The sequence below is a fragment of the Dipteris shenzhenensis genome, chromosome 14 (genome assembly GCF_047967505.1).
Source record: "Dipteris shenzhenensis isolate YYH24624 ecotype China chromosome 14, Dip_SZ_1.0, whole genome shotgun sequence".
Taxonomy (NCBI): domain Eukaryota; kingdom Viridiplantae; phylum Streptophyta; class Polypodiopsida; order Gleicheniales; family Dipteridaceae; genus Dipteris; species Dipteris shenzhenensis.
The window spans coordinates 12,421,644-12,440,731 of record NC_141609.1 but is presented as its reverse complement, the minus strand read 5'-3'; the positions used below and the strand labels follow the sequence as shown (position 1 = coordinate 12,440,731).

Below are 19,088 nucleotides of genomic sequence, written 5' to 3'. Positions count from 1 at the left end.
GCTGAGTGTGCGTGAATGCTTGGAAGTTTAGCAGCTCTATGGGAGGAAGGAGAAGCTCTGTGGGAAGCTTTGTGGGTGACTTTACTTGCATCTGAGTGTGTAGAGACCTTGGAAGGACCTTTGCAAAAGTCACTTTGGTTTTGTGAAGTGGTTTTGAGAGCCTGTTAAGTGTTTTCAAAGAAAAAGTCATTTTTTGAGCTTTTTCCTATTCCGTTCGATGACAGAACTCCGCATTGACTTGTAGAGGAAACTATTGCTTGCTTTTGGTGTCCACTTCACTTCAAGAGCTTGGAAACACCTTCATTCTTGAATCTGGGATCATTTCATTGGATTTCTGACTCACTGTGTCAGTTCCTACGTTTTTTCTGCCTGGGTGTTGGAACTCAAGTTTGGAGCAACCATTTGTAGATCTGTCTGTTCTGGTGGACTGAGGAGGTTCGAAAACTTCTATGTTGCTCATCATTCGCACTCCGGTGGAGTTTACAAATAGCTCTGTTTCCAAAAAAGTTTTTTAGTCTGTGTGTTGGACCCAGTGATTGAGACCACGGTTTCCAAAACCGTCTGTCCCATTGTGTTCCTGACGCCTAAAAACCCCTACCTATCAGTTATTTCATGATTCGGTGGAGTATTTTCAGAGTTATAGATCTCTGTGTATTCGATTTCGTCTCTCTGTTATGCAATTTTCATTCCAAGGTTTTGAAACCTTAGATTTATGCCACATGGTAGTGGATAAGTGTTGACTCCCATTTCTCTCACCGGTTGGGATTTTGGAGTTCCGACAGAAGAGAGATATTTGCAGATTTTCTTGATGAGTCCGATTATGCATTAGCGCCCATGTTTTCAGGCATCTCAGGTTCTATTTTTAGTAGTGGTCTTTTTCGTGGGACCATGATTTCTTGAGCATACCTTATGCAGATCACTCTGGTTGCACTTTGAGCCATGTGCACTCATTCATGGTGTGCATTGGGTTGCAGTGGATGATTTATAGGCCATTTGGATGCATTGCAATCCTTATTGGATGCGCTCATAGGCCTAGATTGCCTTGTGAGATGCTATTTTTATGGACGCTTTGCACATGGATGCTATTTTATGCTGAGGGACAGCTTTGACACATTGTAGGTGATGCACTGATAGTGTTATGCTCTCTTGGATGAGATATTATTAATGCATATGCCCATGGACGGTGTTTATGCTTGAGCCATTTGGCACCTATTGGCATTTTGGATTACCATTGTAGTTGGCATTTTCTTTTGGGCCAGATTTGCTCATATGGATGCATAGTACATGCACATGAGTCAACTGCATCTTTTGATGCTTTGAGCTTTGAGTTTTGGTGATATTTCATTCTATTGTGGCATACACATTTGGGTGCACCTGGTATTTGGTGTGATTCTCTCTTACAGGCACTAGCATTTGGGATTTTGCTTTATTTGCATCATGGCATCCTCTTCCATGTCTGAAAAGGAGTTTTGCAACATTAAGAAGTTTGATGGGACAAACTTTTCTTTGTGGAAAGAACAAATAAGGGATGTGCTTATTCAAAAGAAGCAGATTAAACCCTTGGCAGGTATTAAAGCTAAGCCTACAAATATGTCTGAGGATGATTGGAATGCATTGGATGCATTAGCAAAGTCTACTATTAGACTTCATCTTGCAGAGTCAGTTTATTTCACAGTAGTAAATGAGCACACTATGGAAGATTTGTGGAAGAAACTATGTGCCACTTATGAGAAGGAAACAACCTCTAATAAAGTTTACCTCATGAAGAGGTTGTTTGAGCTGCAGATGAAGGAAGGGGTCTCCATTGCTTCTCACTTGAATGAATTCAATATTATTTTCAGCCAGCTTCAGGCTCAGAAGATGAATTTTGATGCGGAGACTAAGGCAATATTTCTCTTATGTTCATTGCCATCCTCATGGGATACCTTTGTACAGCTGTCAGTAACTCTGCACCTGGTGGAGTACTAAAGTTTGATGATGTTGTGGGTAGCTTGTTGGCCAAGGAGATTAGATGGAAGTCTATGGATGGCAACAAGCAAGATGCAACCTTAAATGTGCAAAGGGGACAGTTCAGGGGGAAGTCCCAAGAAAGAGGGAAGTCTCATAGCAAATCCAAGGCACGGAACATTGAGTGTTACCATTGTGGCAAGAAGGGCCATATGAAAAAGGATTGCTACAAGCTGAAAAGAGAGCAAAAGGATAAGAAAAAGAATGCAAATTGGGGTGCAAATCAAAAGGAAGAGAGTCCAAGGGAGGAAAAAGGAAAAGTGAAGATCGAGGAGATCAATGCAGTCACACATGATAGTGACAATGACGTTCTCTTCATGTCTAGTTTATCTACAGAGTTGCTTACCACTTCAGATGATGCATATTCCCAGGATTGGATTTTGGATTTTGGTGCTTCATTCCATGTTACTCCCCATAGGGAATGGTTCTCCAGTTATGATAGTGGAAAGACAGGTTGTGTGCATCTTGGAAATGACTATGCATGTGACATAGTGGGAGTAGGTGACATAAAGTTTTCTTTTGCAAATGGGTCTGCATTTATTTTGAAACATGTGAGACATGTGCCTAAGTTGACCAAGAGTCTTATTTCAGTGGGTCAGCTAGATGATGCTGGTTCTCACACCACTGTTGGCTTTCAGAGTTGGAAAATTCAGAAGGGCTCTATGCTTTTGGCCAGGGGTGCCAAGTGTGGGACTTTATATCCCTTACATGTATCAGGGGTATTTGATCATGTTGTTGCAATAACCGAGCAGCCAAGCACTTCTTTGTGGCATTGCAAGTTGGGGCACATGAGCAGAATGGAATGAAACTCTTATGCCATTTGGGTTATGTACCGTATTGAGTTTCTCTGATTTTGAATTTTGTGAGCACTGTCTCTATGGGAAGAAGACTAAATCAGCCCATAAAAGAAGGGGAAAGAAAGAGTTTGAAAAGCTTGATTTGGTGCATTCAAACGTATGTGGTCCCATGCCTACACGGTCATTAGGCAGGGCTGAATACTATGTGACATTCATTGATGATGCAATTAGGAAAGTGTGGGCTTATGCTATAGCTTGGAAGAGTGATGTGTTCCAGGTATTTCAGAAATGGCTGGCCTTGGTTGAGAATCAGTCAGGTAGAACGCTTAAATGCCTATGGACTGACAATGGTGGAGAGTATCTCTCTCATGACTTTCAGCATTTTTGTGATACATGTGGGATTAAGAGGGAGCTCACATCCCCTCTTACTCTAGAGCAAAATCCAGTTGCAAAAAAGATGAACCGTACCATTCAAGAAAGGTTGCAATGCATGCTTTCCAATGCAAGTCTTTCTGGTGGTTTTTGGGCTAAGGCAATGAAGACTACAGTGCATGTGATCAATAGATCACCTAGTAAGAGTTTGGATGGTGGTATTCCTGAAGAGGCATGGAGTGGCAAGAAGCCCTCTTACTCTCATTTGTATATATTTGGGTGTGAGGCATATGCACATGTGCCAAAAGAGCTTCAAAAGAAGCTAGATCCTAAGTCTAGGAAATGCATCTTTCTGAGTTATGGTGAAAGTGGAGAGATGGGCTATCGTCTCTGGGATCCAGAAGCAAAGAAGATCATACGCAGCCATGATGTAGTCTTCCATGAGAAGAAGATGCATAAGGCACCCATGAGGGATGTTGAAATGAGAAGAATCACTTTCCAGGATGTGAATCCACCTCTCTTTTTCTCTCTTTTATCCTCACTTTTTCTCTCTTTTTCCTTCTCTCTTTTATCCTCTCTTTTTGTCTCTTTTCCTCTCTTTTCTCCTCTCTTTTTCTCTCTTATTTCTTCTCATTTTCTCTCTTTTTTCTCCTCTCTTTTCCTCTCTTTTCGTCTCTTTTTTCCTCTCTTTCCTTCTCTCTTTTTCTCTCTTTTATCCTCACTTTTTTTCTTTTCACTTTCTCTCTTTTCTCTCTTTTCGTCTCTTTTCTCCTTTAAATCTCTTTTAATCTCTTTTATCCTCTCTTTTTCTCTTTTTTTTCTCCTCTCTTTTTACCTCTCTTTTCCTATCTTTTCCTCTCTTTTCTCCTCTCTCTCTTTCTCTTTTTCCCTCTCTTTTCCTCTCTTTTTTCCTCTCTTTCCTTCTCTCTTTTTCCCCACGTGAAGCTTCAATAGCCAGACATTTGAGCAAGCAGATACAGAATTCTGTCGCTCTAATTCAACTAATGCAGGAGTCTGTAAATGCTTGCTCAATGTCAGGTTGTCACTCTATTTTTTCTTTTGCATGATGGAAAGAGGGCATGCATGATAGAAAGAGGGCATGCTCGATAATAATCTTGTTCTTTTCTTTTATTCAGTTCATCATGTGGACAGGAAGCTCTTCAGCCTCACCTGATCTTCGGGATGCCATCTTTTGGGAGTTATATAACATTTTGGGGCACCCTCCCACTCCTGGAGAGTTATACACATACATGACCTGCGGGTACTCTAAACACCCCCCAGGATTCGTCAGTACAGACTCCAAACCACGCCAATCCCACACCAGCTGAGATTACCCTAGTGGAGTCGAGATAGCCCAGTAGGCTACAGAGCCGAGCCCCTTCTCCCCCCTTATGGTTAGGAGGCCCTTCTGCCTCGCAAAGCCATTGGCGTACTCCCGTGCAGTCGCGAGTGGCTTCTCCAGCTACGAGTGGCCAATGTACTCCCGTACAATCGAGAGTCGCTTCTCCAGCTCTACGAGTGGCCAACGTACTAGCTCAACATGATAGGGCAGCAAGAGTAGTAGCAGGGAGAGCGGTGGGGGATGCATGGCACAGTGCTTTGGGGGGGTAGTGGTGGGTGCAGGGATGATTCAGATGATGCAAATGTGCCACAGGGTGATGGTACGATCTTCTATGACATCACTTAGATAGGAGGCATCTTGATGGATGCACGAGGGAAGGACATCATGGCCTTCATGCACTTTGTAATTGCTAACAACTACAGAGATTGCTTGATTCACTACAAAGAGTAGCAAAAAAGGTTGGCTGATGAGACCATCACTGTGTTCGCTCTAGGTATCTCAATCCCCCCAATGTTTAGTTCACAAGTAAATGGGCAAAGTCAAATATTGTTATGATACTTGCCAATAAAAGATCTTCGCTTAACAGACAGGCACTAGTCGAGATTGCTAGGAAAGAGGGAGGTCAACCACCAAGGGGCCAGCCCCACACCGCTCATAAGCGTGAGTGGAAGAAAGCAATGAAAGCAGTGAAGGCGGCGGACCCTATTCTACAACATGTGGAGGCAAGAAGGATCCAAATGGAGCAATATGGAAACGTGCATTTTGGAGCAGGGGGTGTTGAATCATGGGAGGCCCAATTTGTTTGTATCGATCTCAAATTATATTGTGTTTATGTGGTTTATTAGGAAGTTGTTTCTTTGTACTAACCCCTCCGCAAATTGTGTTATCTTGTAGCTTGATATCGTGGGCAGGTACCCTACTCTTGTTGATACAGTGACACCATCGCAGAGGAGATACATGGAGGCACTTCTATGATGACGGATTGATTACTGAGGAGCAGTGTATGTGGGCCTCCAGGTATTTAAAAGTAATTAAATAATGTCAATATTGTAAATAAAGATTTGATTTTTCATACATTGATAGATGTCCCTCGTTTACAGGGCCCTAGGGCTAATTGGGAGGAAGAAGATGAGGAAGAAGGGAGTGAAGAAGGGAGCGAGGATGCGGAGAACTTAAATTAGTCGTAGAAGTAGTGCTAGTTTTTTATACTTGAAGCCATTGGCTTGGCTTCATCCTCTCTTGTATATACACTCTTATTTTTTATACTTGAAGCCACAGGACGTGGCTTTGGCTTCATGCTATATGTATATACAAGCACTTTTTGGGCTATGAATTAATATACACTCCTTTTATTTTTTTTGGCTTTCAATTTCATTGTGCAACGTTCTATCAATGAATGCCTTGTGAACTAAACATTTTGGAGTTGTAATGTTTTATTCAGAATTGTAATTGTCAGCTATAGACGTGCTTGGAATCATGCTAATCAAAATGCGGTTGGCTATAAGAATTGAATTACACAACACGATAATGGTTGTAACAACATAGCATACACAACATACACATCATTCTATTCAACCACACAAAATTTTACTTTTATTTTAAAAAAAAGATTCTGTAGAACGTCTATAAGCCCATCTATGTACGCGTCTTTCTATTTTTTTAAAATTCTACAGAGCATCTAAAAGCACGTCTATAGGTGCATGTCTGTTATATGGATGCGTTGATAGATGCGGGTCTATAGACGCGTACATAGATGCGCCTGTAAGTTTTTTTTTCAATTAAGGAAACGCATCTGTGTGCGCGTCTATGGGTGCTTTGTGTTATTTTGTATTATCAAATTTCAACCATCGGGCTGGTTACCACAAATCCTAGACTAATGAATTGTATTCCATTCATCTCATAATAATAGAAGCAAACCACCATGCTAGTGGCAGCTAATATGCTAGTGTGCAATCACTGCAACCAACTTATGCTATACTTAAACGAATTGCATTTTTGCAAAGTGCTATCCTAAAATAGATACATTGCCCAAGTAAAATTTGTATAATGTTAATAATTCAATACATTACATAGATTACATCTCAAAGACTCCTTTCCTATGGAGGGCTAGTTCTACATTGATTTGAGCAAGTCACGTCTTTTAGCTCCCTGATTGTAGGCTCGGCCCTCCTTGCTCCTTTCCTGAAGGGGACTGGTTCCCACCTTCAAGGGTTGGTTCCACATTACATTGAGGAGATCACCTTTTTGAACTCCTTGACTATAGGATCAGCCCTCCTTTTGGTACTTTCCTGAAGGTGGATGGTTCCTCCCTTCAAGGGGAAAGGTTCCTCCCTTCAAGGGCAAGTTGATTGTAAGCTTGGCCCTCCTTGCTCCTTTCTTGAAGGGGGTTGGTTCATCCCTTGAGGGGCCCGACCCATCCCTTCATGTTGCTTTCTCTTTCCTTTCTTTGAGATCCCTCTCTGCATCCTTCTTGGGCTGGAAAATTGCCTCATTGTCTTCTCCACTATGGGTGCTCTCTACCCCATCCTCCCTAGCCTTGAATCTCTCTCCAGCTCTTGCATCATGTCTCTAGTTTCTATATTCTCCCTTTTCAGTTCATCCATCATCTAGTCTTTTTCAATGTTCAATACGTTCTGCATGTTGTAGAGCCATTTGTAAAGAGCCTCCTTTTTGGCTCTCTGATCTTCAAGATGTTTTTGCATCATTGCTAGCTCCTTCTTCGCAATGTCCCCATCCATTCCTTTCACCAAATCATTGCAGCAACTTGCCCCTCACAAACCTTCTGGCATTCGGTCCACGCAAAAGCTATCACTAGATCAACATCTTCAAGCCTACTATCCTAGAGCTCCTTTATGTTCTTCTTCTTCTACTCTTCTGCTCTACCTTGTCTTCTGCACCCCTCTTGAGAATTTCCTCATGTAGCCATGCCTTTGCTACATTGGTGGCTTTCTCTTATAGAAAAGTTTGAGACATCTTCTTATCATATTGCTCAAAAATTTCTTTGAGGGTAGATGTCATCAGGTGCATTGCAACTCCATTGGAATGAGATGACAATTTATATTTGCCATCTATGCAATTCTTCAAGTTGATTATCATGCTCTTGGAAATTGTCCTTGAGAAAGAGACTGTTAGATATCAATGCTCCACTCTCGTGTAACTACGTGGGAACCAGCTAACTCTACTTGTAAGCCCCCCATATGAGGAGAAGGCATTTGAGTAGCTCGGTTATCTAGTAGGTCCTGGTTTGGACACCAGATGGGGGCCATGTGTGGCCTGATGGCTGGACGGCTTCAGATAGAGTTGGCACACTGCCAACTAGGCTACATGCAAGTGGGGGAAAGCATCCCATGACTGACCGCACTGAGGGTAGACGGAGCATTTCTTAGGGAAGCCCACTCTCAGGTTACGGGGCCCGTTTGGAGCCCCAGATGATCTCGGATGGCTCTGAGCTGAACGGATACTGTAGGTGAGTTGCTATATTTTGTGCCACGGTTCTATCGTGTGGTCGATGGCCTATTTCATGATAGACCCCCAGTCGGCCATTTTGGGCGGACTGGGTCGGTCACCCAATTGGGTCTAACCAACTACGACTGGTGGCTATATAAGAGCAAGCCCGTGAAGCCCATTTCATCACTGGCTACAACAACCCTGATTCCTTAGCATCCAGCCTCCGTCCTCTACTGTTTCTCGCATTCCATTGAGGCTTCTCTCATAGAAGCGCACGGCTGGAAGGCAGCGCCACCTATTGTATCAGTGCTATAGTAATCAAATTTTTGATTCTCCATACTATCTGCTTTTCTCTATTGCATACGAGATCCTGTTATCTATTGAGCACAGACGTTGTATTGTTTTCTTACATGGTATCAGAGCTTGGGCTCTAGCAAGAAGATTTGGTAGTGTGTTTCTGTTTGCGAGCAGATTGTGAGAGATGGCCGAGCCCGCAAGACTGCGAATCCCACTGTTCGACGAAAGTGGAAAGTTGGATGGCACTAACTATCCACTCTGGAAGTTCAAGATGAAGACCATCCTAAGCACATACAAGCTTTGGGATACTGCTACTGGGGTGGACGTGAAGCTAGTTGTGAGACCAGATCTAGCCAATGCAAGACAACAGATAGTACCAACTGTAGATGAGATTCTCGTGTGGATAAGAAGAAATGCAGATGCACTATGTTCTATTGTCTGCAGTGTAAGTGATTTCGTCATGGCGTTAATTCAACATGTCACCACAGCGGAGGAGGCATGGAGGGTCTTGAAAAATCAGTACAAGACCATGAATCAAACGCGGATTCAGAATCTAGAGACTCAACTCACGAACGAGAAATTGTCTGAGTCTGAAGCGGCAGAGAAGTTCATCACCAGGGTGAAGAATCTGCGTGATCAGATGACTGCGATTAGCATCACCATCACCAGCAAGAATCTAGCATGAAGGTGCATACGGATTCTCCCACCAAAGTACGATGGTCTTGTTATGGCGCTAAATATGCAGAATAGAAATCCGCCCCTCAACTTTGAGGATTTTAGCGCAATGCTTCTGGAGAATGAGATGCGTCAAAAGATGAGGACTGGAGAAGATTCGGCTTTCTTGGTTGGATCAAAGAAAGGTAAGGGTAAGGACTCTGGTAATCCATCTTCTTCTAATGATAAAAAGAGAAAGAAGAAGATCAAGTGCTTCTATTGCAATAAGGCAGGGCACAAGCAGAATGAGTGCTGGAAGAAGATTGTAGATGAGAAGAATGGAGTAAAGAAAGAGTCCAACAATAGCGCATAGGCAATACCAATAGAGCTATTCGTAGCAATTGAGGAGATTTACATGGAGGCAGTTCATGTACCTGTGGAAGAACCTTGGATTATTGACAGTGGTGCATCGTGCCACATGACCAGTCAGAAGGATTGGTATACCTCTCTACATCCGATAGGGAATGACATCCTGGTAGCAGTCGACCATGATGCAAAATGTCCAGCAAAAGGAAAATGTATGATTGCTCTCAAGTCAGATGGAGTTGTAAAACAGTTGTCTGATGTTCTTTATGTGCCAGATATCAAGAGGAACTTGTTGTCCGTTTCTGCGATCACGGATCAAGACCTCAAAGTTCAATTCGATAAGAATGGTGCACAAATTTTGGATCTTCAAGGGAAGGTCATTGGTAAAGGTACACGGCACAACAACATTTATGAACTCTCAGCTTTCAGTGCTCAAGCTGATGTGAAGAACACTAAATTGTGGCATGAGAGGTTTGGTCATCTAAACCTTAGTTCTTTAAAGAAGATGCATAAAAGTGGAATGATTGCAGACCTACCAGAAATTACAGATCTGCCCGATGTATGTGAAGCTTGCATGATGGGCAAGCAGCATCGGCATCCCTTTCCTAAAGAGGCCAGCAGGGCAAAGGCTCCTCTAGAGCTCGTTCACACGAACCTCTGTGGAAAGATGGAGATGGAAGCTTTGGGTGGTTCCTACTACTTCATGACACTGATCGATGACTACAGTAGAAGGATATGGATATACTTCTTGAAGACTAAAGATGAGGATTTTAGTAAGTTCAAAGAATGGCATGTAATGGTTAAGAAAGAAATGGGGAGGAAGGTGAAGAAGTTGAGATCAGATAGAGGTGGTGAGTTCACATCAAGTGAATTCGAAAGTTACTACAAAAGTCACGGGATCAAGAGGCAGAAACCCCCGCCACATACACCACAACAAAATGGAGTAGTAGAGCGCAAGATGCACATCATCTGTGAAATGGGCAGGAGTATGATGCAAGGGAAAGATTTGCCAAAGACTTTCTGGGCTGAAGCATGTAACACAGTAGTTTACATTCTGATTCATAGCTACACGAAGGATGTGAATGGCCTTTTCTGGTAAGAAACCTTCACCTGCACATTTCAGAGTTTTTCGATGTGATTGTTTTGTGCATGTCCCTGATGCTAATAGGACCAAATGGGAACCGAAGAGCCGAAAATGTATTTTCTTGGGCTACAGTGAAGAGGCACAGGGTTACCGTCTCTATAATCCTGTTACCAAGAAGGTAATAGTAAGTTGCGATGTGGTCTTCTCAGAACAGCCGCATCAATTGGAGGAGGATGCTTCCTTTCCAGACAACCAAGACCAGGATATCCATCCAATACAACTACCAATAGCAAACCGAACTCCCCCAATGGTGCTTGGGAGGATTCAAGATAAATAAGAGGAAGAAGAGCTTGCGGACCCACAACGGCAACAGCCATTCCCGAAGTGGGGTAAAGGAGCATTTGGACCACAGAGAACCTCCAGCCATTGAGGAGGAACCATCCGAACACCGCTAGTCCAAGAGATTAAAGGAGCAAAGAAGGCCGCAGGAACATTTGGTCAACTGCGCTTTGATGGTTGGCATTTTACTACGTTTCTTTGATCTGCCCATGCTTACTACTTTCCTCCACATGCTCTACTACTTTGCTCCACACTCTAGATCTTTTCCGCCCCTACTCTACTTTGCTCCACATTGCCTCCTCTAACTCTCATCACTCATCTGCTCCCCTGCTCATTTGCTACTCACCCACTCATCTTCAGCATGCCTACAACCACCCCTGTGATCCCAATGTTATCTGTCTTCTCATATAAGGTGATTGCATTGCACTCAGCTCTTAGAGTGGAAATGCTACCACTAGTGGAGACCCTTCGTTCCCATAGTTGATTCCCCACACATCTGCATGTCACCACGTTAGATGACATGCTCCCAGTGTTGAGATATCAAGCTCTACCTCCGATACATCTCCTGGATGACTATCATTTATGTCACCGCCTATGTTAGTTGTACTCGTGGTGTAGTTAGACTACCACGTATGTTTTTGGTTTGTGTTCACATATGAACCACGTATTCTAGGTTTTGACATATAGGGTATTTCCCTCTTCTATTGTATTATTGTTGGTGTGTGCAAAAGTGAAGAAAAGCTTCACCCTCCAACCTTGTGTCCTCTCTCTTTTGTGTGTGGTGAAGAAAGCTGAACTTGAGTCTCCTATCTCTCTCCCTCTTTCTTTACATGGTATCAGAGCCTTGTTCGTGGTAAGGAGCTCAAGAAAGCAAGCCAAGTTTGTGGTGTCCTGGTAAGAGGACCAGTGTTGCTTTCCTATTTCGAGTTTGGGAGCAAATCTCTGCAGGTAGCACAGCCAGAAGTGCAGGAGTGCACTGTTTCAGATTGAGAGGCCCTTCGCGGTGTGGCGAGAGCGCAGTATATGCTGCGGGAGCGGGCGAAGCCCTTGGTGACATTATTTTTTTGAATTGAGGCCGTTTCGAAGCCCGTTTTGGAGGCGGAAGTTCTTCGCAGGCACTCAGAAAAAGGCCCTGTTTTTGCTGTGCGACCACCGCGCGGCTAGTCGGTGGAAAGGTGCCATAGAAATTGCATCGTATGCCTATGTGCAGAGATATTGGGAGTTGCAGATTCATGCCTGTTGCCTGTTGATGCAAAATCGTCACGAGGAAGTGACTGTGTGGTGAAATACCACTTTCGTCAGTGTTGCAGATCTGCCCCTGTGAGGCTTTTCGCAGAAGTTTTGCTATTTGCCCTTGTGAGGCATTTGCTGTGTTTACAGGTTGCTGTTGCAATTCGTGATTTGTAAAATGTCTGAGAATCTGTCTACCATTGTCAGTGAGAAGCTTGACAAGAACAACTTCCAAGCATGGAAGTTCAGGATGACAAACTTCCTTATGGGAAAGGGAGTTTGGGATTACATCAGTGGTGAAACTGCAGAACCAGTTTTGGGTACTGCTCCCACTCCTGCTGAATTGAAGGCCTTTAAGGAATGGCATGAAAAAGCCAGAAAATGCTTGTATTGGCTATCTGTTAGCATTTCAGATTCTATGATTGTGCATATACAGGATGTAGAGATGCCTAAGGAAGCATGGGATACATTGGTGAAGCTGTATAGCACAAATACCAAAGCACGAAAGATGCAGCTAAAGCAGGAGTTGCACAATGTGCAAAGGAAAAATCTGAATATAAATGAGTATTCCTTGAAGGTGAAAGGCCTTGCAGATTCTCTTGCCTCCATTGGAGCACCTGTTGATGATGAGGACTTAGTGTCTGTGACCTTGAATGGTCTTGGGAAAGATTATGCACAATTTCGGACATCCATTGGAGTCCGTGAAACATTTCCTGATTTTCAGGAACTTATTGCTCTCTTGCTGAGTGAAGAGCAAAGGAATGGTGGTTCAGCCACCTCAACTTCTCAAGAGATTGCTTTCTACTCGAATACAGGTAGAGGCAGGGGTAGAGGAAGAGGCCGTTTTGGTGGCCGTGCAGGAAATCAGAATCAACAGCAACAACAGGAAAACCAGTCCTATGGAGGAGGACGTGGTAGTTCTAGAGGCAGGGGGAGCCAAAGAGGCCGTGGTTCATGGCAAAGGAACCAGCAAGTAAATAGCAGCACAGAATGCTATTATTGTGGAAAGCCTGGACACAAGGAGAATACATGCTATAAAAAACAGAATGACATCAAAAGTGGGAAGTTGCAACAAAGCAACTATGCATCATCAAGTGGGCATGGTGACGACAGAAATGAGCACCTTTTTGTGATGCAGCATATGGTTAACTCCATGTCAGGAGATGCTGCAGCTTGCAATGACGTTTGGTATGTTGATTCAGGTGCCTCTAACCACATGACCAGTCATGGTGAGTGGTTTCATGATGTTAGAAATTTGGATAAGCCAGGTTATGTTGAAACAGGTGATGATACTGCGCACCCAATTACGCAGGTTGGTAAAGTGCCATTGGCTATGCAGGATGGCAAAACGAAGTACTTGGCAGATGTACTTCATGTTCCAAAAATCACTAAGAACCTGGTTTCAGTTGGCCAGATGGTTGAGCAAGGTCTGCAGGTTAGATTTAATCCTGATGGATGCTTTGTTGAGGACTTGAAAAATAAATGCCGCTTGGTTGCGAAAGGCAACAAAAATGGAAGAATGTTCACCTTGGATGTTGATATGCCTGAGGTGAAAGCTGCTATGTTTGCGCATGGGAGAGGTGTCATTGCAGATATTGAGATATGGCACAAGCGCATTGGGCACGTGAATATACAAAGGCTGAAATCTATGCAAACGAAAAACATTGTTGCAGGTTTGCCTAAGTTCAGAGTTGAGGGAATGCAAAAGGTATGTGAAGCATGCCAAATGGGTAAGCAGGCCAGACATGCATTTCCCAAAAATGCTAAGGTGAGCAGAAGACCTTTGGAAGTGATCCATTCGGATGTTTGGACAACCAAAGCTGCTTCTCTTGGTGGATGCCATTATTATGTGACGTTTATTGATGACTACACTAGGAAGGTGTGGATTTATTTTATGAAGCACAAAAGTGAAGTGTTCAGCCATTTCAAGGCTTTTAAGGCCATGGTTGAAAAAGAGAAAGGTGTGCATATTAAAGTGCTAAGATCTGATGGAGGGGGAGAGTACTTTTCAGAAGAATTTTGTGAATATCTGAAAGAACAGGGAATTCAAAGGAAGTACTCATGCAGGTCTACCCCTCAGCAGAATGGGGTTGCAGAAAGGAAGAACAGGCATATTGCAGAAGTAGGACGGGCGATCCTAAATGAGAAAAACATGCCTGATTATTTTTGGGCTGAAGCAGTAGCAACTGCTATTTATATTATGAACAGAACCCCCACTGCAGCTGTCCATGGCATGACGCCTGAAGAAATGTATACAGGCCAAAAACCAGATATTTCTCACTTGAAGGTATTTGGTTGCATAGCTTATGTTCATGTTCCTGATGAGAAGAGAACAAAGCTGGATCCAAAGGCAGAAAAATGCATCTTTATTGGATATGCTCAGCACCAGAAAGGGTATCGCTGTTATAACCCTTCCACCCGCAAAATGCAAGTGAGCAGAGATGTTGTTTTTGATGAAATGAGCAGCTGGTATGCACCAACTGTTATGGTAGGAGATGCAGATGTAGGAAATGGGAATGCTGCAATAAATGCAGAGCAGCAATCTCAAGCCTTGAGTGGACCCAGAGAGTCCTCTACTAGTGGATCTAATGCATGGACAGGGAGATTGAGATCTAGTGAATCGTCACATGGCAGTCCTAATAGTGTTGTGCAGGTATCACATAAGGGAAAAGAAAAAGTGGACCATGCTCCAGTGTTTGATGTGTCTGCTGGTAGCTCTCATGTTGATGGAGAGTCAAGTGGCTCTGAAATGAGCCTTGATGAGGAACTTGGGATTCCTTCTGTTGTTACACCTGGTGCAAGGAAAAGCAGGCATGATTTAAAGACTCCTGCAACTGATCCAGTTGTACGGAGGTCCACTCGTATTAAGTATCCAGTTGATAGGCTGAGATATGATGGGTATACAGCACATCACTATGCTTATATGGTCAAGGTTCTAGAGGAGCCAGAGCCCACATGTTTTGAGGATGCAGCAGGGCATAAAAATTGGGAAGCAGCTATGGATGAAGAGATGGCTGCCTTGGATGCAAACCACACTTGGGATTTGATGCCTTTGGCTCATGATAAGAAGGCTATTGGCTGCAAGTGGGTTTACAAAGTAAAGCACAATGCTGATGGGTCTGTTAGCAGGTACAAGGCAAGATTGGTTGCCAAAGGTTTTGCGCAGACATATGGAATTGACTATGAGGAAACTTTCAGCCCAGTTGCAAGGATGGCAACCGTGAGAGTAGTAATTGCTATGGCTGCTGCAAAGGGATGGTCTTTGCATCAGATGGATGTGAAAAATGCCTTCTTGCATGGTGATTTGCAGGAAGAGGTTTATATGATGCAGCCAGAGGGTTATGAAGATAACTCACACCCCGATTTTGTATGCAGGTTGCGCAAAGCCTTGTATGGCTTAAAACAGGCACCAAGGGCATGGTCAGACAAGATAGGGCAATATCTTGTCACTATAGGATTTCAGATTTCCAATTCAGATTTTTCACTTTATGTGAAAAGGACAAACAGAGGGATTGTGCTTATAGTCATCTATGTTGATGACTTGATTATTACAGGTGATAGTGATGCAGACATTAATGAAGTGAAGCTGCTGTTGAAGCAGAAATTTGAGATGAAGGATTTGGGAGAGCTGCGTTACTTCTTGGGCATTGAGGTTATTAGATCCCCGAGTGGGATATGGCTGTTGCAAAGGCAATACGGTTTGGACATGCTGTCCAAATATGGGATGACAGGCTGTAAGCCTATTTCTGTTCCATTGGAGCAGAATGTGAAGCTCAATGCAGAGACAGGTGAGCTTCTTGAAGATATTACTATGTACAGGCGCATAGTAGGTAGCTTGATTTACATGACTATAACCAGACCAGATTTGAGCTATGCTGTGGGGCTGGTGAGTCAGTTTATGCAGGCACCAAGGAAGCCACATTTGGATGCGGCTAGGCGCATACTGCGGTATGTGAAGTCCACATTGCATTATGGACTGTTTTATGAAGCTGGGTGTGCATTACAGGTACATGGATACACAGATGCTGACTGGGCTGGTAGTGTCTCAGACAGGAGATCTACTAGTGGTTTTATGTTTTCCCTTGGGAGTGGTGCCATCAGTTGGAGCAGCAAGAAGCAGCCAACAGTTGCCTTGTCGAGCACAGAGGCTGAGTACAGGGGTGCAGCAATGGCTGCATGTGAGGTAGCTTGGTTACGGAAGCTACTTGGAGATATGGGACAGTCAGTTCATGCAGCAGTTGTCATTCATTGTGACAACATTAGCAGCATCATGCTTGCTAATAACCCAGTTTATCATGCTAGAACGAAGCACATTGAGGTGCATTATCACTTTGTGAGAGAGAAGGTTCTAGCTGGTGAGATTGATCTTGTCTATGTCAGCACTGAGGAGCAGGTGGCTGATATTTTTACGAAGGCATTGGGTACCGAGAAGCTTCGCAGATTTAGGAGCTTGCTTGGTGTACGTGAGATGGATTTGAGCTTGAGGGGGAGTGTTGAGATATCAAGCTCTACCTCCGATACATCTCTTGGATGACTATCATTTATGTCACCGCCTATGTTAGTTGTACTCGTGGTGTAGTTAGACTACCACGTATGTTTTTGGTTTGTGTTCACATATGAACCACGTATTCTAGGTTTTGACATATAGGGTATTTCCCTCTTCTATTGTATTATTGTTGGTTTGTGCAAAAGTGAAGAAAAGCTTCACCCTCCAACCTTGTGTCCTCTCTCTTTTGTGTGTGGTGAAGAAAGCTGAACTTGAGTCTCCTATCTCTCTCCCTCTTTCTTTACACCCAGAGGGCCTCTTTATGGCTGTGTTGTGTGGGTTCCTCCCCCTAGATGTCAACAAAGGCCTCAGTATTTTCAAAACATAGTACTCTCAACTTGTTGGGGGGGTCGTAATGTGAGTCTTGGCAATGTACATGGTCTTTGGGCTCTCCATCATATCCTCCTTTAGCTCCCTAAAAAGTTTTAATGCAACACTAGACTGACGGAAAATTGAGTTGTATAAATTCCCTCTTACTTAGACGAGGCTCTCAGAAATGGCTGGATGTAATCCTTTGGACTCTCAATGATATTTTGGCTCAATAGATATAATGTTTTGGTCGCTAAGGCATTTATGTAATCTCTTTTTGTTCAATTTGAGGCTCTCAGTATGCATTGTTGTTAACTTTTATATTTGAATGGTCATGGCTGCTACCTATAATCTTTTGGCCTTTAAGGCTCTTAGCAATTATCAAGTTTTATCCTCTGTTCCATTTTTTCTTGGTATAAGTTGATAATTTTTAGATAACCTGTTCTTGGATGTATATGTACATTGTAATCTCTTTTGCTTAATTTCACTCGATAAATTATACTTTTGCCCTCATTTATATTTACTATGATAAGGACTAAAATGATAGATTGCATCTCATTATTATGCAAAAAACAAGCACGGTGGTCTCTCCAAGCCAACCTATGATTTGCATGGGCTGCGGGCAAAGATGCAGCAAAAGGTTACATGATGAGACATGGTCATACCAAGACTGCATTCAGCGATGTGTAGAATGATAGATTGCATCTAATTTTTATGCTAAGAACCAACACAGTGGTTTCTCCAAGCCAACCTTCACTTTTAATGATCTGCATGGGTGCGGTGCCCAGTGATAGGTGGCAAAGCTATGGCAAATGGCTACACAATGATAAGTGATGAGGCGGCATAGGCTAGAGACTGTGCTACATGAGGTAGTGTAGAGATGTCATGTGTTGAGCTATGCGGTGTTCAAAACAAATAGATTGCATCTCATTATTACGTCAATGCGCCTTCATGACATTGGGAAAATTTCCGACGAGAGTGGGGGTCTGCACAAAATTCAAATATTTACCTAGGAGTGCATTGCATTGCAGCCCCAAAATGGCCTTGAAAATAGTTTTGCAATTGGATACACCCAAGCAAATGTGGAAGAACATCTATTTGTGAAGGAGAAACAGTTCAACCAAAATATTCAAGAGGCATTGGCAACATGTTGACTTTAATGAACAAGTTGTCTCTAGATTGTCGATTCCAAGATATTATAAAGTGACATCAAATAATTCCCAAAGGCACTCTGCATTTGATTTTAGAGATGAAGATTCAAGAGAATTAGATTCAATTCCAGATAATGGACCCACAACTCGGAAACACAAGAAACTATTCAACAAAAGAAAGTATGTGAGTGTCAAGAGGTGATGAATCATGGCATTTCTTTTTGTGAGTGTCAGGAGGCAATGAATCATGGCACCAATTCTAGAACCCAAGAGACATGCAATGTTATCTAAGGAGAATATAGAAAGGACTCTTATGTACGTTTGTTTGCAGGAAACGTTGCATAAGAAAAGTTGGAAAAGATGATTATGAAGCCATGTGCATCAGCACTTGGAGTAAGGCAGGGACTAGTAGACATACCTACCTTCTTCAAGAGTTTTCTTGTTTTCTTCATCAAGGTGATAAGGACTCGAGAACAAGAAACTGTATTTACCCAAATTGAAACCCATGGTTAATGGGACATCTATATGTAATCGAGGATATCAATGGTTAATTGGACTATCACATGGTATATATTGGACCATCTAGGTAGAGGTAAAAGGAAAAATGGTTCATAAAGTTCATAAAATTGATGAAAATTCCTACAAGCTTAAAGAAAAAAGAAGCACTAGAAATGCAACTACAAAATTAAAGCAAATCCTTGGCGATCATGCATTACCATAGCCTCATCTTCCACAAACAATGTTGGATGGAAGTGTGGAATGCCAACATCATCTTCCTTTGGGAATGACAAAGAAGGCTGTGCTAGAAATAGACAATAAAAATTTACAAGATAGAGAAGAGAGCATGATTTCAAGGGCAACCTTGTATAAAATTTGGCGTGGACAGTTTTTCCATGTCAAGACACCATCAAAGCAAAGGATGTCAAAATTCAAGACATGTGATGAATTGAAAAATGCCATTGAACATAGTAAATGTGAGCACAAGCACATAAAAAATATATAAGATGGCTAACAATCCATTTAACTCATGTGCAAGATGCTAGATTGTTGTATCTATACTATTCTTAATGGTTTAAATATTAAAGTATGTACATATATCCTAGAGCCTTTTTTGGTATCATTGTAGAAGCTCTTTGTGCCTCGCTTT

At 42.7% G+C, this 19,088-nt stretch overlaps 1 protein-coding gene across 1 annotated transcript in view; it reads right to left on the bottom strand.

Annotated features, from left to right (window-relative positions):
• Positions 1 to 18,448, bottom strand: part of LOC147894206 (uncharacterized) — an 80,360-nt gene extending 61,912 nt beyond the window's left edge. The window contains exon 1 of the mRNA XM_087384687.1: positions 18,364 to 18,448. Coding sequence (XP_087240813.1) covers positions 18,364 to 18,448 — 85 coding nt within the window. The remainder of the gene's footprint in view (positions 1 to 18,363) is intronic.
• Between the last annotated feature and the right edge of the window lie 640 nt (positions 18,449 to 19,088).